The 27907-nt window shown below is 38.7% G+C and overlaps 1 protein-coding gene across 3 annotated transcripts; it reads left to right on the top strand.

Annotated features, from left to right (window-relative positions):
• The first annotated feature begins 101 nt into the window (after positions 1–101).
• On the top strand, positions 102–27134 carry ZNF326 (zinc finger protein 326). Of its 3 annotated transcripts, none has more exons than XM_030493794.2 (13): positions 102–247; positions 707–781; positions 6755–6881; positions 8941–9346; positions 12024–12222; positions 13852–13886; positions 14710–14797; positions 16828–16942; positions 17912–18059; positions 18364–18463; positions 19783–19913; positions 20128–20223; positions 26401–27134. In XM_030493794.2, exons 1-13 carry the CDS (start codon positions 232–234, stop codon positions 26563–26565), a joined length of 1701 nt encoding a protein of 566 aa, XP_030349654.1. In that variant the 5' UTR covers positions 102–231; the 3' UTR covers positions 26566–27134. The 3 variants fall into 3 exon arrangements, with proteins under 3 accessions (XP_030349654.1, XP_030349655.1, XP_030349656.1); XM_030493795.2 differs by lacking the exon at positions 26401–27134 and adding an exon at positions 20335–22172; XM_030493796.1 differs by lacking the exon at positions 707–781.
• Positions 27135–27907: the final 773 nt, after the last annotated feature.

Consider the following 27907-nt stretch of genomic DNA (forward strand, 5'->3'; position numbering starts at 1 on the left):
ACCCCGCGCCCGCGCTTCACGCGACGTCGCCGCCGGTCGGCGATCCCGTCTTCTCATTGGTCGGTCTGCTCACGTGACGCGGGCCCCGGGCCAATCGCCGCCCGCCGTGGCTGCGCGGCCGCACGCCGGTCCCGCCTCTCCTCGCTGTGGTGGAAGGCGCCATTGAGGGAAGCCGGAGCCGCCGCCGCCACCGTCGTCGTCTCGTCAGGGAGAGCCAGGCCCGCCGCCGCCATGGACTACGGGGAAGGTGAGGGCGCACCCCCAGAGCAAGGGTAGTGCCCGGCCGCTGCCACTTTCTGCCGCCGCGGGGCCCGGCCGTGTCTCAAAATGGCAGCGGCCGCTTTGTTCCGCGCAGGACGGAGCCCCCCCTTCATCCACCTCCTCGCCGCCCCTCCCGGGTCGGGGGAGCGGCGGCCGGCGGCGGGAGGGCTGCGCGGGACGAGGGCCCTCCCGGGGGGCGGCGCGGGCGGGATGGGCGGCGCGGGAGGGGGTGGCCCTCGGCGGGGCGAGCGGCGGGGGAGGGCGGGAGGCGGGCGGGGGGCGCGGGCTGAGAGCGGGGGGAGCTCGGGGCGAGCTCCGTGAGGGGGTCGTGTCAGGAGACTGGAGATCCGACAGGAGAGAGAGCCGGCTCTTGGTGCGGCTCCCTGTCTCTCCCCTCCGGCTCTTGCTAAGCACTAAGTCATTCTCACTGACCCATCCTCTCCAGCTGAAGACAGAGATTGGAGATTCCCAGATACCCCCATGCATTGTGGTGTGAACATGCCCAGTGGGTCAGTCTCAGGTATGAGCTATAAATACGTCTAACCTGTAAAAAGAGTTGGGGCTAAACAGTCAGTGTTGACAAAAGCAAAACTAAAAAAAAAAAAAAAAAAAAATTAAAAAAAATAAATAATCAAACGGGTTATTAAAAGTACGTAACGTGGTTTGACTGAACATGTTGTTTTCTGGAGGAGTTATGACTGGCTGGGAGTGAGACTTGATTTTCATCTTGGGCATGTCAACATGAACTCCTGCGCATTCCAAATCAAAATAGTGAGATCAAGGAGTGGGGATGGGGCGGGGAGGGGGGAGTACAGACTTTTCTCATGATGATGCTTTTTACATAAATCAGTATTTTGTTTTCTTATAGAAAAAGAAAAACAAGTCTTATGGACTACTGTATTTGATTCTTACTACTTCTGTTGTTCATATAGATGTGGAAAAAGCAGAACCTGAAGCTGCTTGATTTCTTTTTTTTTGGTTAAGTTTACTTTAACAGTTTGGGGAGGAACAGAAAGCATGTGAAGTAAATGTGATACAGCAGATGGTCGCTCTTATTTTTATACTAACAAAAATACCGCATAGATACAACAAAAACGAATGCATATATATTTATAAGGTTATGAGTTAGTAAGACTCAAGGAATGTTTTGACATCTCTTGCCAGGATACAAGCAGATACTAAAAGGACGTTAATATAAAAACTTTACCATAAGCTTCATTTACAGATGTCATCAAATAAATGTTTGCTGGTGTATCTCTTGCTGGCTGTTGCACAGAAATAACAAATTGGGTTACAGATGCACTTTGATTGCAGTACAATCATTTTGATGATACATTCCTTGAGTCTTAGCTTGCTGCCTTTTTTTTTCGATGCTGTTATTTTGCATTTACTTCATAGTAAAATAAAGAAGGCTGTGGCCCTGCTTTTTTAATCTTCTGTATTGATTCCTAGTTAAATACCCTTTAGATTTTTAGTAGAAAAGGTTCTTCTTAAGTTGCACTTTAAGGATCTTATTGCAATATTCACTGTAGCCATTAACCAGAACCTGCTTTTCTGAGATATGATGACAATAGTATTAAAGTGAATCCAGGCTCATCCTATGGGAAGTGACCAATCAAATGCATGTTGTACAATTAGATTGTTCTTTTCACGTACCTCTGTAATAATAGTTTTCATTGTGATAATGAAACTTTCTGTTATTCATAATTATTAAACCAGTTTAATTGTGATGTGTGCTGCTTGAAACATCTCACATTAGTGTTTATGCATTGTACGTATGTCAGTAAGGCATGCATAAAGCTTTGTCTTGCCTCCATTCTGTACAGTGGGCTAAAGGCTGTTTTGCAGGGGTCCAGTAGATGGCAATAGAGGATGGATGTTGAGAGTTTTCATCTTGGCCCAGTTTTGGGTTCTTGGCACGGTTCTTCCTGTTGGAAGCTTTTAGCCTGTGTGAAGCACTTTTCATTGGATGGCTGATGACTGCTGTAGTTCCACTGTTCCCTGTTGATGGATGACTTGGTTTGAGACAGAGATGACAAGGCCTGCAGAATAAGTTCTGTTAATAGCATGTTAATATTTTGATTACTGTAACTGTTGTCCTTTTAATCTGGAAGGGGAAAAGGCTTTCGCTGCTATTCCTAAAATTCATCTACTTTGTCGGATTGGTTCCTTGTTTTGCATAGGATTCAATGATGTGTTAAAACTTCTGTAACTGAGGATGAGGTTGTCATCTTTGAAGCAGGCATGGTGTTCTGAAAAATGCAGTGTGCCTGGAAAAAACGTTGCTTACTATTACACAGTGCATCCTTAAGCTTGTTGTGGTCATTGTGGGTCATGATTACAAAATGTAGGAAATACAGCTTGTTTCAAGCTGCTACTTCTGGTTTTTTTTTTATTGTTTAGTTTATTAAATTGAAGTTTATTAAGTTAATATTTATTAAAGATGCAAGATATTCCTCATTTCTCATCTTCCTAGCCTTTTCATATGCTCCACATGGAGATCACTGTTGAAAATTATTTTGTTTCTTTGTGCTGTAAATATTATTTCAACATTTTCTGATCTTAATCTTTTTCTTTTAAATAGAATTCTTTGTACCAAAGGATTCTGAGTCTTATCTACTACATGTTTAACTTCCTAGTAGTCTTCCTAAGGAAAAATTTAAAGAATCTCTTTACCGGATAGGGCTTTTTTTTTTCGTGAAAGAATGTGTACACATTAATGTTTTAAGATGTAAATTGAACTTGTCTTTTAGTGACCCATTCTGTTTTTATTTTAGAGGTAATACATTCTTTTCCCCTTTGACATAACTCTTATCCCCTCTCCCTTACCCCAGTACTTTTAAGTATGATCTTGAAATGAAAAATGAGGTCGTTCTTTGCAGTTCTGTTTCTGTACTTCAACAGCTCATTCATCCACACTGTTTATGCAAGAGCTGCAGATACCAAAGCCTGGTCTATTCATTCAGAAAACTATTTTTTTCAGATACTTCGTCAGTGCCTTCTTCAGTTCAGGGGTAAATATGAACCACTTTGTTCTACTCTTTTTCCGTCTGTAGTATTCATAGATACGCAGATACGATATTTCTTCAAAGGTTTCTTTGATACATAGTTGCTCTTTGAACTTAAATGAAGTACTACACTTTAGAATCTTCTGTTTGAGACATTGTAGTACAATTCCTCGTGGTTTTTCTCTAGTGCTTAAGCCCATGTTCTCTTTGCATGTGAAACAATTTCACGTGTAGTCTGAGTAGTTTCCACAGACAGGCAGCTTCTCTGTATCTCCACTGGTGGTGACAGCCAGAGCTAACATAAGAGTGAGCAGGGAGCAGGCTACAGGCAGGGGAAATTGTTCAGTGCAGATCAAGTTTTTTTAATGTCTTTCTGTCTTGCTTTAGTTAGCAGAACAAGAATCAAAAGTGTGAAAGAAGCCAGTGTGAATAGATTTTGAGGTCTGTGATTGTGAGATTTGTCGACTAATGAGCTATTTACCTTGAGATTGTAATAATTAAAGCTATACGAGTGATTATTATTCAGCTACCACGCTCAAAAATTGAAATACTTTTATTTTAGTTCACCTAAGTGAATCTTTACTGTCTGCTTGTGCATTTCCCCCCTTTTTAAAATAAAGCCTATCTGGAGAATGGACTGTAAAAGTAAGGAAAAGCTTAATTCCCAAAGAAATGCTGCACTTCCTTTTTTTTCTAATGCAGTATCTTTGTCAAGCTCTGGGCATGAAGTGTCAAATCTATAAATCTTTGGTGAAGTTTACAACTGAAAGAGTGAATGAACCAGGAGGCCAGTGGTTGGAATGATAGGTTAACTGCTCAGCAATCTGGAACAGTTTATGTAAGAGTTGGAAGGAGATCATAACATCACCTTTGTTAGGTCAGGTCAAAGATGTGTCTGTCTCACCTCACCAGTATCCTGTATGTCGCTGTCTGTCTGGAGATGTGGAAGGAATAGTGCAAGTACCCCTTTGGTATATTTATGTGCCTTCACTGGTTTGCAGCTCGGAGGCTTTCTGAACCAGAGATGTAGTCTTTGTATTCAACATCCTTTGAATTTCTTGTCAGTGGATTTATCCAATTTTTTTTAAGTACACGTAGATTTGTAGTAACTTCTTGTCACAGAGCAGTTTCAGGGCTGTTTTGTGAAAAAGGATCCAATTAATTTTTTAGCTTGTTATTTTTAAGTGTCTTTTGTTGCAGTTTCTTGTAATAGATAATGATGCAAGTATCATCCCTCTTCTCAGTATCTTTTGTATCCCTATTAAACCTTTTCTAATGTGGGTTTATTATAATTTGGATAAATGCAGCTCAGCGAGTCTGGAAAGGATGAGTAAGATGTTCACTGTTAGGGAGGAAGTGGTGATGTCTTAAAGGCAGTGATTTGAGGATTTGAGGACTGGCATAGCTGTACAGCAAGACTGCTGGTGTTAGATAACGTGAACATGGATGACTTGGATGAGTAGGGAGAATGTTAAGCAAAAGGGAATGTCGGAAGTTAGCCTGTGATTGTAAAACATATTTTAGTATTTGCTGTCATGCTAAAACTTTGAGACTAACAATTTATTTCAAAGCTGTGCTTCAAACCTGTCTTTGGAAGAGTTCTTTTGTGTGTGAATGTTTTTGTGTTTTTCTCACTAGTGAACTTCTGGCATGTGAAGAGCATTGGTCACTATTCTATTACAGTGTAGTAAACTACACTACACTGTAATAAAATTGGATTGCAATGGCAGGGATCTTGGTAGTGTGTTGTGTTCTTCCTTGTTGAATGATTTTGGTTCACCTCTTCAACACTTAACCTAGTTACCTTTGTTCCATCTTGGGGCTGTAGGTAATGGGGAGCAGGTGAAACAGTGTAAATTGTTGGGTGCTTTCAGGTCAGATATTTCAGTTTTCAGAATGTCAATGTCTTTTGATTATATATACTGTATCATTAAAACAAACCTAAAACCAACCAACAAAACAAACCCAAACAATCAAACAAAACCCCCTTTGGAGCAGAGATTGACCATGGGATCATCCAACCTTAATTTCTGTGCAACTGAATTTATTTTATTGATTACCTTTATTGTATATGCAGAAAATCAAAGGTGTGGTGTGACTTCCATGCTCAAAGTTTTTTTTTCTTGAGATTTTTTTATTTCTTTTAAAAAAGTATCATCATCAGAAGGGAAAAAAAAATCAGCAGGAGATCTTACTTTGCTGCAGTCTCTTAGCATTCAGGCATGCTAAGAACATCTGTGATACAGTCAGCTCCAATACAGAATGTGCAGAATTCTTGTTGTTGACAGATGTAAGAAAGTAAATGCCAATGGCTGCCTGGTGCTAACAAGAAGCGGGTACGAAGAGAAACTAGAATGTATCCTTATTTTCATCACTGCAGTGATTTTCATGGAATGATATGCAGGGAATGACTGTGTTTCTTTAAAAAGGAACATTTTCTTCTGACTTCAAGTGAGCTTATTGTCCTGTTATCTTCTGGAAAGTCAGTGGTTTACAGCTGAAGATTTTGAACTGTATAAATACTCTCTGGTTAGAGTGGACAAGTCTTTGTGTGGTTTCGTTTTTATCCTTCCTGTGTTCACTGTGTTTTCCTTCTCTGTGTTACCTTTTCTGTGAGGCTTGACTTGCCAGGCTTTCTTTGTGTTATCCAGAAGTTATTGTTGGTTAGTATTGGGAAGCAGTTTTGGTCACTTCAATGCCAGGGAAGTGCAAATTGTGTGTGTTAAGGAAGACAGTGGATCATACTCATTAGGCAGATCTGTGACACTGTTTCAGTGTTTTGAATTGTGGTTATTTAGAACTTAGGACTTCCAGTGTTGAGGAAGAAGTTGGTTCTTTTGCCAGGTTTCATTACGGGATATAAAGATGTCATGAAGTGACATCAGTTCAGCTATGAAATACCAACGTCTTAGTGCAGTTAGTGAGCTGCAATTCAGTGCTGATTTGGGTGAATTTTTGCTTGTGCTAGATGGAGAAAATTCTTTTGTTTGACTGTAGCCTATATACAGTCTGCACTGCAGCATGACAGCTTGTAACCTTGAGCTAGGGTCTCTGTCAGTGTGGGTGAAGGTTTCTTATGGTGTTGGATAGAGAAAGCAGATGCCTGTGAGCTATGTGTATTATTAAAGGGTGGGAATGGTGTTAATTCTTCACTAACTTCTGACATAATCTATGTTGTGCTGCTTCATTTAATTCTCTTAAATTAACTCATGTCTGAATTCCAGCTGATAGAACAATAATCGCGAGTTACCCACTACTGGGGGGAAAAAATACAAACGTGACCTCAGTTAAGAGGTGCTCAGATGATGACAGACACACAGCTTCCCTAAGCACAGTGTCAAAATTGGTTTTCAACTGGCAGTTTTGTATTTTGTTTGTAAGCATTCTGGCAAAGAGTTAACCTTTTACTTAAGAATTTAAACTAGATTACTTAATAAGACTTCTTGCTTGCTTTCTTTATAAACATTTTTCTGCTCTTTTTTTAGACATGGACCGTGATTATGGGCATGGAGGCTATGGTGGCCCACGATCCATGGACTCTTACCTTAACCAATCCTATGGGATGGAGAGTCATGGAGGTGGAGGCGGAGGAGGTGGTGGTGGTGGTAACAGGTAAAATAATCCCTCAGTTGTCCCAAGAATTGATCAAATCCAATTTAAGTTGAAACCATTGTCTTCTAACTTAAGTGTTCCTGAGGCATGTTGTTACGATTTTGTATGAACACTTATGTTCTGAGTCTTCATCTTCAGTAAATACTGGCAAACACTAAAGTGTCAGAGCTAGATTCTTGTCATAATCAGCATTTTGTGGAAAAGTTTGACAGTGAAACAACGCGTCTTTGAATGAAAATGGAAAAAGCGTTCTTTTTCAGTAATGGCTGGCAATTTGTAGCTGATTGGCCTGGCATCCCATTTTTGACATAGCCGACTAGACCTAACTGGTTTAGTGCCTTAGACTGAATCTATCAACATTCCGTTTTCAAGGAACATTTAGGGTATGTGTTCTTTGGTTTGAATGTGCAGTGCTCAAATGATCTTGGTATTGAATCTGAAAGTCATGTCCAGATTATTTCATTGGCAGGTACTGATTACACTCAAAACTGTGTGCATGTTCTAGGCTGCTTTGTAAGATGGATTGGTCTTAAAAATTCTGATGCAGTGGTCTTAAAGTTGTGTATTTAATGCTAGGATACTATTACTGTTACTCTTTCAGATAAAACCAGTAGGGAGCAGCTGATTTGATTTAGGTCTTAATATTGTATTTCAAGAAGCATGCTTTTCAGAGTAGTGATTCTATCTTGGAGGAAATAAAATGTGAAGAAAACTTAGATAATCTGATGGTTTTCTTGTGTGCGCCCTTGAATTCTTGTTTGGCTGTAGCCAGACTACTGTATGATTCTTGTCTGTAGTCACTGTGGTGCCACAGGGCAAGGACAGTACTAAGCAGGGAGGCTGGAGAGGTGGTGCGTTTTGCTGCATGGTTCTGTTAAACATTTTAGTTAAGTATAATTTGTTTAATGATGAACATCAAGATCAACTTAAAAGTCTGAGCAGAGATTCAGGAATGAGCTGTACCTACCATATAGTAATCTGCATATGATTGAGGTTGAATGACTACTTGAACACTGAAATGTCTCTTGCCATGTAACGTTAATATTGTGCATGGGCTGTTTCTGTAGATAGTGAAATTTCTGTGTAGCTTTGGGTCTTCTGAGACTAACATGTCTTAAAGTGAAGACATTCAGTTTACTGTAGATACAGTTAGTAATTTGAGTCTCTTCTAGTTCATGTTTTATCAGTCAAGGGGTTGTCTTTCCCAACTCCTACTGAATCACCCTATTTTAACCCTGCAGGGACACTAATGTGTTTCCCTTCCAAGTGGTTACAAATATTGATGATTTCTAGCATGACAATCCTCCCCTTCTCCGTCAGGCAAAGCAAACTCTGGGTCAGTAACTGAAGATTTCAGCTCCTTGTTACTCTACTCTGAAATTCCAAGGACTGTTTTCACATCCACTGTGCATGCATTGGGTAGACTTTCAAAATCCTTAGTTGCTAATGGGCTGCAAGTGAAAGATGGGTACACTGAAGGTCATAAACTCTTTTGACTGGGAGACTGAATTTTACAGGGAAGAAGATTTCTAGAAAGTACAGATATGAATGGGAGAGCATGTGTATTTTTCCTTAAAAACTAGAACTGTGGGGTGTTTTAAGACTCACATCTGTACCACTAAAACAATATTTTTTCTTCCTCAGTTCAGACCTAAGCCGCCTTTTAACTGCTGTATAACTGTTAGAATAAGAGGGCATGATTTTGAAGAAAGGAGAGCTTGACTAGCCTATGAATGTCTGCAGGTGATTATTTTTGTGAGACTAGGGCTGGGCTCTAATGTTTTAGTAAATGAATGTTGCTGAAAATTGTAAGTCAACAAAGTTCAGGCATACTGAACTTTAGAATTGTTTGTAGCAAAAATGGCTCAGATAGCTTTCTATCTGGTCATGGTGTGATTTGCCCAGCCCTAATCAAGATTTAAACAATAACACAACTGTACGGACCAGTATAGTAATAAATTGATTTTTAGTTGATAAATGTCAACTGATAACTTGTCTTTTGAAATGTATAACATTAGTAAGCTTACTTTTTTTTCTCCTCACTGTGCAACTTTTTCAGGTTTGGACCTTATGAGTCTTACGACTCCGGGTCTTCTCTGGGTGGGCGAGATCTGTACAGATCTGGCTATGGTTATAATGAACCCGAACAAAGCCGCTTCGGAGGTAGTTATGGTGGTCGATTTGACAACTCCTACCGGAATAGCCTTGACTCTTTCGGAGGTAGAAACCAGGGCGGGTCTAGCTGGGAAGCACCTTACTCCCGTTCAAAATTGAGGCCTGGGTTTATGGAGGACAGAGGAAGAGAGAGTTACTCTTCCTACAGCAGTTTTTCTTCACCCCATATGAAGCCTGCACCTGTAGGCTCTCGGGGGAGAGGAACGCCTGCTTATCCTGAAAGTGGATTTGGAAGCAGAAACTATGATGCTTTTGGAGGACCATCAACAGGCAGAGGCCGAGGCCGAGGAGTAAGTACAGAATCTTTTCAGATTCTTTTCACTAGACACTCTTTTAAACCCTTTCAAGACCACTGCTTTAAAATGAATGCACTGTTCGATACAGTGTGGGGTTTTTTTGTCCAAGCAAACTGTCGTGGTTGACAATGTTGTTTACCCCCTTGAAGCTGTCTTCAAGTAGAACCCAGTCCCTCTTTCTGTTGAAAGTAATGAGTAATAGAAGACTAGTTGATAAGGTTTGTTAAATCTCTCCTTTTGTTTGAAAGGTGAAGATAATAGGTTTGGTCTAAAAGGGATTAAAAGGACTTGCATTTTTCCTTGTAAACGCTAGCATCTTTGCTGCTGGTGGGGAAATTCTTGGATATTGTAAAAGTTTAATTCAAAGTCTGTTGAAGTTTTGAGTAGGTTAAAGGTGCAATGTATAAGCAAAAAATAAAACCCAGGTTGTGAATGCTAGAGTAGTTTTTGTTTCCTGTAAAGGAAAATCTTAGTTAATTCTGTAATATGTTGAACACATGCTTTAGCAACCATCAAGTCTTCTTTTAAACTTAATTCTTATTCTGACTTGTGTGTTGGAAGGGTGATGGGGAGGAAATGGCAAAGGTGGGTGGGCAGCAGTCACAGTGGTTCTTTTTCAAAATCAAAGCATGGTTAAAGGGACACCATCAACTTGAAATCAGGTCCTTTCACAGAATTAAGATTAATTTCCAAATAGTGTGCCTAGTCCTGTTACTTGTATTCGTCTTGTTTTGAAGACTAATGTTCTGACTCCTTTTCGGTGAATTCCTTTCCAGTGTAGGATGTACAAACTGTATGACCAAGAAGCAGGAAGATTAACTGTACACAAAATAGTGGGTCAGAGTTTGAAGAAGTAATGTTTGATGTTAAATGAGCTGGGGAGGGGGGAGAATACAACAGAAGAGAATAAAAGAAATCCTGACAGAAGTACTAACTTTAAGTTGATGGTGTCCCTTTATCTTGGTTTTATAATCCCAATTATGATTGTTTCAAGCATAAAGAGTTCAGTGAACACTTTTCTGCCTGTGCCTCTAGGTGTAACTTATCTTTTAAATTGTTAAGCATGCCATATTTCTTTGGGAAGCAATTCTTTAATGTTCAGACATGCAGCTTGTTCGTAGCTTGAAGTGTAGAGAAAGATTATTTTTCACTGGGTCTTTTAAGTGCCTAATTGTGTGGTGGTTTTGTTCCAGAAAGTCTACTTTGCAGCATTCTTGAGTACTCTAGTTGCCATATGAAAATTTTAGCTCAGATTTGCACATGGCTGCTAGCTAGCATGTAGCATGATATGAGAAGTAGACTCTAACCTTCATGTTTCTCTGCTGGTGAAGCTGAAAGCATAAGATTCTTAAGCTTAGATGCCATCCTTTCAGAACTCATTTAGATCTGAAAGTTTTGTGCAGTTACAACCAAGTAGCCTTATTTCTTTTTCGTTCTGCTTTTGAAATGTCTCTCTTTAGTCTTTCATGTAATAAAGGAGAATGTAAAGGCTAAACTACTTACCAGATGTAAAATGCATTGCACCTTTAATAGATAGACTGTCTGTTAAAAAACAAAAGGAATGGAAATTATCCAAGTGCATACTTCATGTCAAATTTGTATGTGTACAGTGTAAATATACATGCTAGGTAGTTCTGTAACTATGTCATCTAAATAAATTAACATGGAGATCTTGTGCATGGACCTACCATTAAGAGAAGTGCCTGGTTTGGTACATTCTGTCATTTAAAATTTGCTTAAAAAAAGAAGTCATGCTTTTCACAAAGTATGTTGAAGTTATTGTTACGTTCTTTTACCTTGATAGTGTAATAGTGTAGTACTAATTCTATTCTCATGTCAGTACAAATATTTCTGCTTATCCAAGTCACCCATCCAGTCAGTGGGCGCTCTTCTGCCCTTTATTAATTCAGTAATTGTTAAAATTAAGTTGTATGTTAGAGCTTTTGGAAATACTGCAGCCAGCTAAATTCTCCTTCTTCAGATTACACATTTATTCCATGCTTTCAGAGAGGTAACTTTCATAAACAAGCATCTACAGCATTTTAGAAATAGTAGAAAGGTTTTGTCTTTCGACTGCTGCCATGTGTTTGTATCGCTCCCTCCAGGCCAAGCTTTTACATTATGAGTTTACTGAGTTCAGTGGAAAGATAAGTAAAAGAAAGAATGAGCTTCCTTCAGTTAATCACCGTTCCACACCAGCCAACCTTCTTTACTCCATTTTTAAATCACTGCTAATCATTTGGCATAAAGAAGCTTTTTCTTTCTTTTTTTTACAACTTTATTTTTAGTAGCTGCTGTCTGAAGTGTAGAAAAGTAGATTGGTTAGCTCTGCTTTGTTCCCAAAGGGAGAAGTCATTTCTCATCTAGAGAATCTGAAGAGAGGAGCCAAGGTGTTAGGCTGAGATACGAACCCTGATAGACATGTTCGTTGTCTGGACAATGGTTCTGAATAAGCAGAAACACAGTTTAGACATCTGTATTCATTCTACTGGACAAACATCCACAAAGCCATTACACAACACAACATTGAACCGGGAGCTTGTATTTCCCCTGCATTTTGCTCTAGGATGCAGATTTTCCTTAGCTCATGGTTTTGTTGTACCAAGTAAATGTTTTATTTCTATTGATTTAATATACTAATACCTTTCTCTTTGATTTCACAAATTTTCAGCATATGGGAGACTTTGGAGGAATACACAGACCTGGAATTGTTGTTGACTATCACAACAAACCCAGTCCTGCAGCAGTTGCTGCAAGAGGAATAAAAAGAAAAATGGTACCACAGTCATATAACAAACCTGCTGGGACATTTGTCAAGAAACCCAAAATGACAAAACCTATTTTGAAGCTGAGCCAGAAAAAATCACCAAGTAAGTAACAAATGCCAAAATTCTTATACGTGCTGGTTTGTAATTCTAGGAATTTACTCTTCTACTGCAAACATAATTTGCTGAATGAAATATGACATTTTGGTGTGTTTAAATAGGTACTGCTGAAGACTGTTTAATTCAGATTTAATAATACTTCCTGGAGACAAATGTTCACCACTGAAAATAATTTCAGATCTCAGGTTGCCTTAAGTGATGATGGTTGACAAATATTGATATGTGCCTTTGCATGAGCTGGGGCCCTGCTGTCCAAATACATTGATGGATATAAAAAGTAGTGCATCAACTGCAGTGCAGCTAAAATAAAAGCATAAGCTGTGGGTGTAGAGGAGAGGGGAAGGGAGACAAACTGAGAACACAGTGAAAACTGCTACAGAATGATTTCTGAATGGCAGAGGGAGATTGTTCTTTCTTGTAAATGAAACACTGTAATGAAGAGAATAACTGGAAATATGATGGATACCCTGGAATTACAAATTGCAAAATATTAGTAGTGCTTGGTTTATTTAGCTTTTCTAAAGGTGTCCTACAGTTCTAATAATTTTGATGTTGGAGGCAAAGAGGGAGAAAAATATCAGTTGAGAGCTGAATAAATTACTTGCTTTGAGGGAATGCCAACTTGAATCTTAAATATTATGAATGGCATGTACAGCAGTCATTTTATTTTTAGGGGCTTCTACTTTCCTCAGTAATTTGGATCGGAAGTGTTTTATATAATTTGGTTTTAAATCACACCTGAAACGTGTTCAAAATTACTTTAGCTTTAAGCTTGCAAGGTAAAGGCACAGACTGGGCAGAAACTTTCATGTGAAAATTGTAGTTCCACTACTGTGTATTACAAAACTGTTCCCTTTAATTTCAAGAGTACTGTAAAAATTTCAGGCACTTGGTGTGTAGAACATGTTCCTCTGTCTTTCGGATAGGGAATGTTATTGCTGGACTTGGCAGCTCTGTAAAATACACATCCACGTATATCAAAGATGGGCATCTTGAAGGTCTCCCTCTAGCTCTACTTCTTTCAGTACTTCTGTAAGCTCTCCTTTTCTGAATTACCTTCAGGCAGAGCAGTTCTAGATTGTTACATTTCCCCTCACTGATTTCCACAATCCAAGGACCAATGTACTACTTAATATTGAAGTTACCTTTAAGAAGTGGAGTAGATGGTGCCTACTAGAATGAACTTTTAATCAACCTGTCCTGTGGCACTGAGACTGGAAGGAAGAAACTGTTGGGTGGCTTATCACAATTTTCTGAGACTTGAACTGTAAAATGCTCTTAGCAGTGTCGTGTACTTGAAAACTAATCAGTGGGTGACAACTAACAGAAAATTGGATGCACTTGGTATACAATATATGTGCGAAAATAGATCTCAAAATGATATTGTCCTTTCTGTCATAACTTTCTTGTTTTGTGGTGTTAGATATAGATGGTTGCTTCTAGAAGACTGACTAGTTTATATACCCAAGGATAACTGAGTATATGTTTAGTATTATTACTGAAATATAATAAATTGTAGATGTAGACCAATTCTTTTAACTATCTTATTGCCTTAAAATGAACTGACAGTGACAGCACTATCACATTTTTATTTCTTCCTTGCTTTGTTTATAGACAGAAAGTCATCTTTCCAGGATTCTACGATAGAGGTAAAGATTCCCAGAGTTGGAAAATGTGATTCTTTCAGCAGTTTGCACAGTGTACCTTAAGATGAATAATTATTGAACTACAGTTATAAAAACTGAGCACTTAACTGTATAAATGTTTTCTAAACTTTTTTCTTCACTATATCTAAACCTGTCTTATTTTGGTGGCAGTCTGAAATCCTTACTGATTTCTAGTGAAAGATATAGCTTGTGCACATAGCCTGGAAAAGGAATTTTAATGTCTATTTGTAGACCCTACCTATTCTTGTAACGCCCAAAGAGCTGTCATGAACACTTACAATAAGATATTAGACACATCAAGAAGAGGGGGTGAATAAAAAAGGAACCAATGTTAGCAGATGTTCTTTGATAAGGTACAAAGATTAGTTCCCATGTACAGAAAGATCAATTGCAGTGATACATAGCAATGTGATTACTAAGCTAAATGTGTGTGTATATATATCCTGGTTCCATGTTGAAAGACTGGGATGATATTTTCCTTTTTGAGTGGAGATATTAATGTATTCTCAGCCAAGTATGTGAAAGTCTGAATTGGAAGTGAGAATATTTATGTAGAAGACAGATTTTTGATTGTGAAACTAATTCTCCAAGACTTTAAGGTGTTAAGGAGAAATGCATAGCTTGAAGTGTTTATACACTGAGTAACTAGATAATCAATTCTATTTCTTCCATTGTTGTATTTGATAATGAAGGTCAAGTAGTAGATTACTGGAAATAATTAGCACTGTCTTTGTCTGGATTTAGAATGGCATTGTTTTGTTGGTGGGTTTTTTTCTTACGAAGTTTATGAATTTAACTTTATTAGGAAATCGAAGTGGACACAAGTGGTGCAGTTGTTATATATGAAGACTTTACAAGAGATGCTTACGATCTTGGATATCAGACTTTTGGAGGTAAGTCAGTTTGCTTTGTCAGGTAAGGTATGGAAGTCAGTTTGCTTTGTCAGGAAGGTATGTATTTGTGTGACTGAATAGATTTGGTAAACCTGTATGTATGACTTCTAATTGTTACTAAGCAGCATTACTTTCTTTTTTCTTGTAAGAGTTTATACACGTAGGCCATGGAGAAGATAATTGTTTGTACCATCCATCAATCCGTCACCTCTTTTGTTCTTTACATGCTTATTTTCTCTGCTTTCTGATCATCTCTGCATGTTATTGTTGTTTGATTTGTTTTTTCTGAAATGATTTTAAATGCTCTTCCATACTTAGTGCCATTCTATTGCTTAAATGTTGTTAATCCCACTGGTTCCTCACCCATATCCTATTATTTATCCTACTAGCTGATCAACCTCATCCTTAAATTCTAGGTGAGTCATTTTTATGAGTGGATTTAGTTAACTTGGAGAGCTGCTCTCAAGAACACCCGGTCTATTTCATGTGCTGTCTTAATGAAACAGGTTAATTATTAGTCTATATAAATCAATTGAAATGTATATTAACTGTAGCAATTTCAAACAAGTATACAAAGAAATCTAGTGTTAATGCTGAGACTGTCTTTAGTCCCCTTTCCCTTTGTAAGCTGCCCTGTTGCACATGTAGTCTAATCTGATGGTGAGGACTGCTGGGAGTTTGCAGCCAACTAATCAGAGTTTCTCTTCTTGAAGTACTGAAGGAAAGTGGGAGCCCCACTGCAGAGTCCCACTTTATCTGTAGATTCAGGCCATCCATTTCTCAGCTTGTAACAGGATGGGCACTTGAAATTGTGAGCTTGAGGGGCAAGACACAGGCCATTTCACTCCACAGAATGTCATACAGATGCTTTTTACAGCAGTAAAGTGAGATCCTTTGCACATTTCCAGGAATGGTGGTAAGGTACTAAGTGAAACTTAAATCCTGAGATCAGTGATGGGAATTGGCTCTAGGAGTTTTTCTCCTCTCTGCATTAGAATAGTTTTTGAAACTGCTACAAAATGAAAAACCTTGGGGTAATCAGGAATGGAGTGAAAGCTGTTGGTGGAAATGTTCTCAGTACTCAGTGGCACTTCTAAAGCCTTACTTTTGCAAGTCTTACTTTTCCTTGCATTATGCTGCTGTATGTTCCTTTCTGTCACTGTTTGGATGGAGGCAGTTTTCATGGAGGCTGACCTCTCTCCTAAGGTAGAACTGCACCCTCTTTTTCCTGCTCTAAAACTACTCACTGAGTAATGTTCTCATTGTTTCCCTTTATCCACAGGCTTTTAAAGCAGACATAGGAAAGGCATAAGTACACTTAGGCAAAAGTTAATGTCCTTAGAAGTCTTTAATGTTGCAAAAGTAGTAATTTATTTGTTTGTACCTGCACTGGCTCTTTCTTCACTGGTTTATTTCTTCAGCTCAAAATCTTTGGAACATTTTTCTGTGAAGTCTGGTGGGGAAACATAATAAAGTTGCTGAAGTTCAGGTTGGGTACCATACCTTAATCAAACACTGCCTCATCTCCTTTATGAAAGCCTTGCTTTTGGTTTTGGAAACTGCCTTTTCATCAGAAAAGGATGGCTTTAGATAGTTTCTTTTTATGTAAGGGGGTTGTAGCAGTGGTGCTCTAAAACCATGGAGAGTTTTAAATGATGTGTTTCTTGCCGTGCATCCCCAAGTACCCTTTCCTGGTCACTTCCTCTGATAACTAGGCACAAGAGTGTAGGGTTTGCTTTAACTCTGAATTCCCTTCATTTCATGAGTGTAAACTATAGTGTAACCCCTTAGCTACTAAGTTGAAGTTTAAATTGGTTGTCTTTAGAGGAGGAAACCAAACCAAGACTTCTATGGCATTTAAATATGCCATTGAACCACTTTGGTATAGAGTCTTTCTCTGGGTTCTGAGGTGTTCCTGGAGGAGACAGGAAGATGGAGACTTCTACTGGTTGTTTTTTTTGGTGTATGGTTAGTTTTTGTGGTTGGTTTTTTTAACGTAAAACTTTTAAATCCTTCTACTGTGTGTAAAGATGGCAAAGGAGAAGCTAAAAGTGAGGAAGAAGAAAAGCGGCGAATTGAGGCCAGAAGAGAGAAGCAAAGGCGTAGAAGGGAAAAGAACAGTGAAAAATATGGTGATGGATACAGGTTGGTGTTGTAACTTCTGTCTTGTGGATAGTGTTTTTCTTCCCCTTTATCCTTCTATTAGAATATGTCTTCTTTCCTCAAAGTCCCTTTGCACTGATTTTAGGAAAATAAAATACAGTGAAGAAACGAGCAAAAAACCCACCCCCAAAGCCCCCGCCCCAAAACAAAATCCAGAAACTAACCCAAACAACCAAAACCATCTTGAACCAAAACCCAGCACCCAAATCCAAACTTCGAAGACTGGATGTTTCACTGGACCTCTTCTGTATCAGAAAATACACTATACTGTGCATCAGTGCATACTCGAGAAGCAGCTTAGAATGGTACTGCTTTTGAAGTATGTATTTCAGTCAAATATAAATTCGTGCTGTTAAGAATTGACTTTGTTCTGATTTTCTGTGTATGGTGAGCTATTTTGTAGCAAAAAACAAATAGATGGTTCTTTAACTTAGTCTTGCCACAGCCAAGCAATTTAATGGCCAGCACTGTACAAAACTATTCTGTGTCAGTGCTGCATATATATGATAGCCGTTGTTCCAAAGTGGCCATATTTCCTTCGAAAAGATTGTATAGGTTTTTAGTTTGAAAATGAGCTTTAAGTGAATTATTTTGATTATTTGTAGTTAGGAAATCATGGACTGGGCTCGACCGTTAGAACTACTACAAAAGGTGACACAAACTAGAGAGCTGTGATAGATAAACTCACAGAATAATGTAGCTTTTAAATGGCTACTTTCTGATTTCAGCAGTTTTCATCTTCTGCATAAATAATTCATCTGAGACTGGCCTCATTTATGGTTGGTTCTTTAGCAGTTACCCTTAAAATGGTAAAATACTGCATTTTTGCTTCTTTAAAGAACTCTTTCCCATTCCTTTTCTGATTAGGTTTGTCAAGTCTTCATAGTTTTGAGGAGAGATGGAAGAATGTCCCTGTAATAGTAATACTGTTTGCTGTATTTCTCCTGATAGAATGGCATTTACTTGCTCATTTTGCAAGTTCCGAACGTTTGAAGAGAAAGAAATTGAGGCACATCTGGAGAGTGCAGCTCATCAGGAGACATTGGATCATATCCAGAAGCAAACCAAATTTGACAAAGTAGTGATGGAATTTCTTCATGTAAGACAACTGTTTTTTGATCTATATAATACTTCTACATTATAATGTACTTAAAACTTACCAATGCTCCATTTATCATTGCAGATAACATTGCACAGAGCACGTTACTAAAAGCTGAATCAAATTCAGTCTGTAAAGTAGTGTTACTTTGACAATTTAAAGTAGATACTTAAGAAGTTAAAACAGTTAGTTGCTATTTATTACAGAGCTATTCTGAGTAATGCTCTAAGTATAGGTTCCTACTGGAATATAAAGCATCATGCATCAAAGGTGTTACAGGTTTTTTTTCTCTGACTCTCTGTAGGAGTGTATGGTGAATAAATTCAAGAAGACAGCTCTGCGTAAGCAGCAGACAAGTAACCAAACAGAAAATGCTCAAGCTGCTGAAAAAGATATAATGGAAGGTGAGTAATGGTTTTTGTGTGAAAGTGCATACCGTGGAGCTCTGCTTGTCCTTTTCTCCTTTCATTCTTCTTTGATAAAATTAAAATGATGAGTTTTCACACCTGGTGGGGATTCCTTGCTTTGTTTCTCATACAATGTGGGATGTCAGCATGGCGGGAGATGGCAAACCTTGTGTATGTTTGCTATCCGGGTAGTGATGTCAGAAAGTAAGATAACATTGTTCTAAGTACTTGGCAAACAGAATTACGTGAGCTTTGCCGTCATCTTACTCAGTATAATGCATGAGGAGTGGCAACAGGTGGATGCAGATAGATTGTAAGTGTGTAATAAAGCAGTAAGGTGGTCAAATATGATGGCAGGGATCTGGATAGTGTAAATGCAATAGTGATTTTGAGGGACACTGACAAAAAAGAGCTTGATTAATTTCTTGGCTACCCAAGATGCATCTTGGCCTGAATTCTTTTCCCCCTTGCTTGCCCCACAGGCAGCTTTCTAGAGCATTTTGTGTGTCCCTACCTTTCTGTGCCGTATCATTCCAATTTATCCTTTGCTTGGGGAGTTTCAAAAGATGTGCTAGAGCTAGAGGGCATGCTGTTTGAGTGCCTTTACTTTAAGCAATAACTGTGTATGGATATTACCTTAATTTGAATTTAAATTCTAAAAGCTACTTAAAAACTGGTATAGTCAATATCTTAACAATCTTTCAAATCCTTTTTGTGTACTTTCCTTAAGTGCTGGAGGACTTGTTTGCTTTCGTGATCAGAATGTTTTGTTGGCATGCAAATATTTAAAATTGCAAGAGGAATTGGATTCATGCACCTCCTGGTGGTGAGGGGAGGCAAGGAAATAAATCAGTTGTTTTTAAAGAGGGAAAGTAAATCCAACTGCTTTGGTGAAGCTCTGATTGTTTCTTGTGTCAAAATGTGTATTATTAAGGATATTAGTTATTGTTGATTTTTTTAATAGATGGCATTTTTGTACCTTAAATAGTTTAATTCGATTGTTGTATCATTTTAATTTCCCTCTTTAGACAGGTAGGGGTTCATATAACTGCAGACAGCAAACATAATGCCTGGGTCTCCTGTATAGTCTGTGGAGAGGAATTGGAGTATCCAAGTGAAAAACTTCCTTCTTTGGCATTGCCTTCAGAGAGCCTAGTTTTGATGCCTGAATTTAGGTGAATATTCCCATGTGGTTCAGTTTGACATGTTTAACAACTGGAAGCTCTGGTTTTATAGCATCAAACGATGAATCCCCTCTTCTGCTTACCTAGAATAACAACACGTTTTGTGTTAATTTGTTGAATCTTCTTTGGCAGGGGTTACGGCTGATGACCATATGATGAAAGTTGAGACTGTTCACTGCAGTGCTTGCAGTGTGTATGTTCCTGCGTTACACAGTTCTGTTCAGCAGCACTTAAAATCTCCTGATCACACAAAAGGAAAACAAGTAAGATGTGCCCCTTTTTTTAAAAGGCAAGCATAATCTAATAGTAGGTGAGAAGTGTTAATGGAGCTCGGTGCAAGTAACTTCTAAGTTCTTGTTGGTATTGTTCTCTAGGTAGCTAGAATGTCCTTGTTACACGTAATGACCATAAATTCAATTTTATGTGACAGTTGTAATAGGTGTATGATAATTATTCACTGTAAAAATTGTTTCCTAGGCCTACAGAGAACAAATAAAAAGGGAGAGTGTTCTTACTGCCACCAGTATCTTGAATAATCCTATAGTCAAGGCACGATACGAGCTGTATGTAAAGGTAAGATCCCAATAGGAAGAAAGGTAATCTGTAATGTTTGCTGTACCATTATTTTCTCCATGCTGGTACAAGTTTAACCTCAGTGCTCTGTGTTCTGGTTTTGCCTAGTAGGTAGCTCACAGATCAAATATACTTTTAACTTATTTTGCCAGTCTCAGATTGTTGTCTCAGGTAACTTTGTTTGCAGCCAGAACTGGGATTTATCGGCTTTTGGTTTAACATTTATATTTTTATCTAGTCAATTTTTAATTAGATGTTCTTAGTAAGAAAATCAAGCTTAAAGAAAGCATCAGCAGTATCTTTAACTCTGTATGTAATACTAACTATAGAGCACAAAGCACTTTACAGGTGAGTCAGTCTTTATATTTAGAAGCACAGGCTTCAGCATGTGTCTTTGTACTAAAGTACAGTGCACATACTACTCAGCTACTTTGTATTCTGTAGAATTTCTAGGATTCATGGCAGCATACAAAAGATGAAAGCTTATAGCAGTAGTTGTGATCAGAGAATTTAAAAGGCACAGCAGGCAATGGTACAGATACATGGCCTGAGAAATATAAGTGAATTAATTTTGACAAAGTGTGGGGTTTCTTTCTGTTAGGCCAGCAGAGTGACCTTTTCTGTAGTACCGTTGTTAGCTATTTCTGGTAGTTACTATTAACTGCTTTATAATTTTTCTGTGCCCAAACAGACTCTTTCAGACAAAGCACTAAAGCAGAAATATGACAAGGTGTGAGCCAGTGCAGAAGTCTGTTGTGGTTTAAAATATCAAGTTAGTCATGTCCTGCAGAACTGTGTATGGTCTGAAACTGATTGACACCCAACAACTATTCTGTATCTGTTCAGAAAAGGTAGCAAATGACCAGATAGCACAGCCTGGAATGTGTGTGCTATTTCCAGCCATCACTTCTGGTATTCCTTTTGGCCTGGTATGTGTGTGCTTTGTCCCGTACAGCCCCCTAGTGGGGGACTGGTTAAAGGGGAATGGAACTTGGCCATTCATGAGTTGGAAAACTGAGGAAGATAAAATTTGCAAGATTGCCTTCACAAGGAGACCACTGCCAGAACTGGTATTTCCTGGAGAAAATGATTCCTGAATTTAGTACACTTTCAGCAGCACCTGCTCAGCGAGATGTATCTGGCTTCTTGTTATGCAAATCCCTGTCGTCCTCACCCAAATGTGTAATCAATTGCAGGCTGAAGGAGTCCAGTTTTATAATACAGCATATGATGAAAAGGAGCATGTGGTGCATTCATTTGGTGCCTGCAGTCTTCGAGGAGAGTAGGAAGTCCTTGTTACAGCCAAAAATAGCTTGTTTTGAGGTGAAGGGCAGACTGGCTTGGGGAAGCACGGCTCCCCACCTCCCAGCCAAACCCAAACAAAGCAACCACCCCCAAAACAAACCAACCAACCCAAACCCAACATTGTTGTGGAAAGTGTTGTCTATCCTGCATGTATAGCATGGAAGGAGGAAATTCAGAGCAGGGAAGATCTGTGAGGCTGTTGCATTGAGTTGTACCAAATTGCAAGAACAGGTCATCAACATCACAAATGCCTTTGAGAAAAGGAGAACAAAATTGCAGGTCAGTAACTCCTGATTTTTATGCATCTGTATTAATATAGTTTCACATGAGCAAATAAGATTAAAGATTTTTCTATTACACTGCTGAATTTCTCTGTGCATTTTGGGAAGTTTGTTATTTTAATGTGTGGCCTAGAAGAGGTGCATATCCCAGATGAATTAGGGAAAGCTCTGTTTCTGTTGAGGCCAGTACTGTCTTCTGGAACCACACTCTGCTGAGAGTTAGTAGTCCTCCATCTCTACCACAATTGGTATTTTGGACCCACCTTCCCCCATTTTGGTTTTGTGTGAAAAATTCAGCTTAAGTTGTTTCAGTTGCCCCACGAAGCTGCCAGGTTACTGCTTGGAGAATGACTATTGAATGTAATTTAGGCAGGAGGTCATCAGTTTTGAGGATGTGTGCAGCGTGTTGCACTGTATAAGACTTCTCAAGGTTGAAGGGTCTGGCTAATGTTTGACTGAAAAGGAGGGAGTGGATCATGACTTCTGATCTGGAGGAAGCCAACTGATAAGCAGTAACAACTTGCTGTCTTACTTGGGACACCCTTCATTTGAATAAAATGCCATTCTACCTGTTGTTTATTTCTCTACCCAGTGCTTAATGCGAAATCTTTCAGGCCCTTTGATTTCATCTTCTCTCCAAATAGAGACTGTTCCACAGGTTGTTTGCTCCACATGGTGGTGGTTGTATGTGCAAAAGGAAAGCAAGATGCATCCCTTTTAAATGAAGTTACAACTTGGAATGCAGTGTTCTACTAACACTCGACTAATGTTTTTTCTTTAACTACATGCTTCTAGTTTGCACTGTGAAAAGAAAAGCAGAGATATGAAATATTTTCATATTTAACTCAATTCTGGAGAGTTTTTTTAACATGGTGAAGGTGCCTATTGTGTTCACTGAAAATGGAAGGATCTATATGGAATTAGCCTAAGATAATCACTTGTGTCTTGTATGTGGGATTTTTGTTTGTTTTAAGTCAGTTACAGTTCATGTCTAACCTCCATGGAAGACAGCATCAGTAAATTAGATGATGTGGCTTTAGTGGAGCTCCTGGTGTTCTATAAAGATTCTGATCTCTGTTACGCTTCTGGTCAGTGACTAGAGTTAGGGACAGAAAGGAAAAGAACAAAGTTTCCTGAAAACTAGTGTGCCAGAGCTGAGGATTCCAGTTGTCAAACATTGCTCATAATCTTTATGGTCCTGATGGTGTTGGTGACCATCTTTTACACTTAATCCATGATTTTTTTTTTCCAATTCCTGTATTTGAAAATCAATTCAGTGCTTCAGTTAACAGCATATTGTTTGCATCCTGTCCTTTGCATGCAAGGAACCTTTCCTCTTAATCTCATGTTTGATATCTTCATCAGATATTTTAATCAAAGACCCTTGAAAGGATTGTGTTATCTTGGCTATTCTTTTAAAGAGCCCTCTCTTACCCCGGTGTTGGTCTTGTGTGGTACCCTTTTATGCTTCCAGTGTACTCTGTGTTTTGAAAGTTCTTCACTTCTTATTCTCCTCCATCCATATTGTAAAGAGGGGAGGAATTGTACCACAACCCGCCTGCTAGCCACTCTGAAACAATCATCTTAGAAGTTTTATGAACCTGTAGCAAGTACATTTATAGTAAGAAAGAGAAAAAGATCATCTTGTTTCTCAGTCAAAACATTACTGCTTCATGAAGTCATGACTGTCTCTAATTTTGGACCATTTAGAGCTTCCTAAATGGATGTCTGTGATGAAAAGCTGCTTGGATGGTGCTCAAGAGAAGCATCGTAGAGGTCGACATTTTCTAACACATGATCAAATAGTCCTAGGATATAGTCTATTAGTAAAGCCATTCAAAAGTTTACCAGTTAGGTAGGTGGACTTTGGAATCTTTGGGTCAGGTTTGTGAGACCTTTTATAAATAGATACAATAGATATAATAATAGATAGGGTGGTTTCTGAGAACATAGGAATCCCAAAGCTTTGGTTGTAAATACCAGTTCACAGTCTTAAGGCTTTCTCTGCAGTCTAAATATTCTAGAGACAAGGAACTCAAAGAATGCATCTCTGGGGAATAAACTACTTACCTGCTTCTGTTTTTATGCTTTGTAGGCATCATAAAGTCTTTCTGCAGCAGTGCAGTGGTGTGCCTGTGTTCTTGGCTTCTTGTTTTGTTTTGTTTTTCTAAAGCCATCTGGGAAGGTGGGACCAGTGTGGCTGTCAGAATCAACTAGCATCAAAATTGACTCTGCATACTGGGCTGGATGCCTCTGATGCTACATCAGTGGAAAAGAGTGCAGTCGTTAGGACCTTCCCCTTGAGGGCAGTAACTTTTTCCTTAGTTCGAGTACTTGAAACATGCATTTTTCTCTGAAAAAAACAGTTGGGGAAAGCAACCTTATTCTTCTTGTTGTTGTTATTGTGTAGAGATGTGTTCAGGCAGAAGTAGCGTGCTGAATCCAGTTCTGCTAGGTTAGTCGTACTGTCTCCACAGGAATGAAATGTAACAGTTTCCTGGAGTTTGTCCCCAAGAATCAGGGACAGTCAGAAGTCATCTGCAGGATTGTGGAAGTAGTCAGTCTTTTTAGAAGTGCAATCTTTAGCTACAGCTCATCATTGTGCTTAGTTTAGACATGAGAGGATTTTAATCTTCCTTTTTGTATCAGACCTGTAAAAGGGCTTCTGATCTCCTTGTGAATCATTTACAGAGGAAGGCCACCTTCTGTTTTCTTTTGCTCTTAATGTGCCAGTCTTCCCTTTGTAAGATCTAGTGATGAGCGTGTATTTGAAGCTGACCAGGTGGAGTAGTTGTATCTCAGTAGTTAGCTTATTTCTGTCTGGCTTCGGAAATCCTTGTTTCAATACCCAAACGTGATTTACAGTATTTGACTGAACCTCATAAAAATGGCACCAGAAGCTTTGCAGTCAGAAGAACTTTCACACTTCTGTCCAAAACGAAAAGTACAGTTTTGGGGAGTTGCACTAATCTGAATTGAGGTTTGGATGCTCGGTCTTCTTCTTTCTTTCCATTGATGTTGGAACTGAAGTGGTTTGTGCACTCATTTTTTCACGTGGTTATTTTTTTCATCAAATGGTTTACTGAGCTAGCAAATGTTTTTGGTATTTCAATGTTGGAGTCTGTAGCTATTCAGTGAAATACTGCTTGGTGTTCTATAGCCCCATGGTGCTTGACAGTCATAGTGGATCATCTACAAGCAGCATGAGTTTTAACCGAGATGTGGACTTTTCTTGTATTCATGGGGTTCATCTAAGTTAAGATACCAGCTTTTTATGTACTTGACCCTTATCTGTGAGAGTCTGTTCCTAACCTCTGAGGATCTACTTGAAAAAAAGCCAAGCTTAGTATCTTAACGAAGCTTAAATACTTGATGAGGTTTGTACGTGGCAGCTACGCCTTTCATTAGGCTGTGGGTTGATTGGGCTCAACAGACACCACCATAGCACTGCGCAGCGCTGGCCATTAGAAAGCACATGCTTAAGATTATCCTGGGACTTGGAATGACGTGGTCTCAAAGAATTCTGTTTGCTTTGGGTTACTCTTTAAGTCTGAATTTATGATTTCTCTTCATTTTATAGTAACAACGAAACCAAGCTTTTGTTAACAGGCATTTGCTAAATGTTTTTAAAGCTTTCTAATTTTGTTGGCGATTTGTAGGCCACCTGCAAGACCTGAATGAAAAATGTAACTGAAGTAAAAATATTGAAAGCAAACAAAGGACAAGGGGCCTAGTACTCAATTTTTTCCTTTTGGATCCTCTTTTAAATACTATTCTTGAAATCCCAGCCCTCATGTAGTTGATGTGATATGTTCAGATCAGACTTGCTCTGTCAGCCCTTTGAACGTGAAAGGAGCTTTAGCGCAGGAACTCTTAATACTTCCTGTAGTGATTCCTTATTGATAAATCATAGTTCTTCAATACCTGAAACAAGGGAAAGCTTGAACTGAATAATTGCATGAAATAGAGAAAATACGAAAATAGAATCCCAACAGATTTAAAATACGGTCTGAGAAATCTGCTTGATAATTTTTCTAGATCAGCAAAGGAATGAATTTCAGCCTAGTCAATGTAGTTATTTCTGGATTTCTTTTCTGCTGGCTGAAGAGTTTGCCTTTTTGATAGGATTATTCAGAGTGAATAAAGATTGTCAACAAGGAAAAGCAGAACGAAACTGTTCTGTTCAGATTTGGTTTTAATTGGGGAGAAAAAGGAAGCAGTTAGAGTTCTTTACAAAAACATGTTGAAACTTAGCCATGTAATTTTAATTTACTGAATGTCCGAGTTAGACTGGAGTTTGTGTGTAGCATACTTTGACTTTTTCTCAATGCCATTTCTGCTTTCATTAGAACAGTTTATTGGGATCCCAATGAAGTGTTGCTGATTTAAAATCAGATCTAGTTATATCTTCTCAGGGGGGGAAAAAACCCCAAACCCAACCAACCAAAACACCCAAAAGCAAACTCTTAAAAAGCTGTATAAAATACCACAGTGTTTCTTAGTGGCTGACCTTTTCGTTCATTGAAACAATGAGTAGTATTCTATGTTTCAAATAAATATGAAAGTATTTGTTTTCAATCTTCTGCTTCAGGGTGAGAATCCTTTTGAAATGAATGATCAGGCTCCGGAGCAGCAGGCGGAAGAAGAGGAGAAAGCTGAGGAACCAGCTGAGGGTGAAGAAGAGGAGGAGGAAGAAGAGGAAGAAGAAACTGAAGAACAAACTGACTTCACTTTAGACCACACTGAAGATAACTAAGTGCAAGAAAATCAAACTACATTAGGGGGGCAAAACACCTTTTTATTTGTGCTCTAAGGGGGCTCAGACTTTTTAACAGTCTCAAATGAAGTTGTTGAAGATTCCCCACCATATGCATGCATTCCATTCCATGGAGAACTTGTTTATGTAATTCCTCTGTGTTTCTGATTTTGTTTCAAATGAAATTAAGAACTATTTTAGTTGAGCTTTTTATAGACAACTGACTGTTAAAGCTGATTAAAACCTTGTGTTGTATATTTTTTTAAGCATCCTATTTTTTCGGTGTGTGTATTGAAAGTTGGATATAATAATAATTCTTGGTCTAATCAGTTGAGAAGAAAGGCGGGTCTGTGGGGTAAATAGATTACGTGCTGTATGGCATAAACTTATCATATTTACCTCTTAGTACAGAACGAGTAACTTCCGAAATGGTGCTGTTGAGTGTGGCTGTTTTGGGGACTGCATTGCACTCTGTATAATAGAGTATGTGTTATAATATGCCTTGTAGCTTTTTTTGTGATACGATGTACCAGTTTGTAGCAATAAAACACTGAAGAAATGTTACTGTTTAAAGTGTCTATAGTTAAGGGTATTAAGTGTTTCGCCCTGCTGAATACCAAATTGGTTTTGAAATGAAATCTTGATTGATACTATGATTGAAATGATTTAAAATTTGTAGTTGCATCCTAGTGACACATGGTATTTATTGCAGACTTATTCTACATATTCAGACTCTATCTACCAGGCCAGATAAGCACGTGAGCCTCCATAGTGTGCCTAGGGGAAGCATACTTGCAGTATATTTACATGCTGTGCACTGTTGTCTATCTTAGAAATTATATATAAGTACAATTGGATTTTTTTTGCCCACAGTTCCCTCTAATCTAGCTTTTGACTAAACAGTACTGGAAATGTCTGATTTAACTATTTTCAAGTCCAGCTATGTAATTTGCAGGAGTTTTCCCTGAATGTGGTACCTTAACAGAAGTAGCTGTACAATCTTGTGGTCCTTATGGGCAAGTTTGCTCAAAATCTCATCATACATGTATTTTGTGCACCTTTCTGTTGGAGAATCTTTGTGTTGAATGGCAGCCACCACTGTATGCAGGTGGTATAAGTACAAGTAGAGAGAGGTTAGGTGGAATTAAAATACTTCTAACCTCAACTGTGAACCAGTTTGCTTTTTCAGTGATCTGCTGTAGAATTGGGTAAGTATTGGGTAAGTGCAAGTGTTATGGGGGAATACTTGATTTGGATGTTAAACTACCAGAAAGTCTAGTAGCAGTCAGCTCTGAAGAATGCTGTGCATTGTACTTATTTGTCTATTGCCTTTAATATAGCT

Source organism: Strigops habroptila, chromosome 8 (genome assembly GCF_004027225.2).
Source record: "Strigops habroptila isolate Jane chromosome 8, bStrHab1.2.pri, whole genome shotgun sequence".
Taxonomy (NCBI): Eukaryota; Metazoa; Chordata; class Aves; order Psittaciformes; family Psittacidae; genus Strigops; species Strigops habroptila.

Coding starts and splice junctions, on each gene's coding strand:
- ZNF326 (XM_030493794.2), top strand. Junction 13,887..14,709: donor TCCAGGATTCTACGATAGAG/GTAAAGATTCCC, acceptor TAACTTTATTAG/GAAATCGAAGTGGACACAAG. Junction 19,914..20,127: donor ATCACACAAAAGGAAAACAA/GTAAGATGTGCC, acceptor ATTGTTTCCTAG/GCCTACAGAGAACAAATAAA.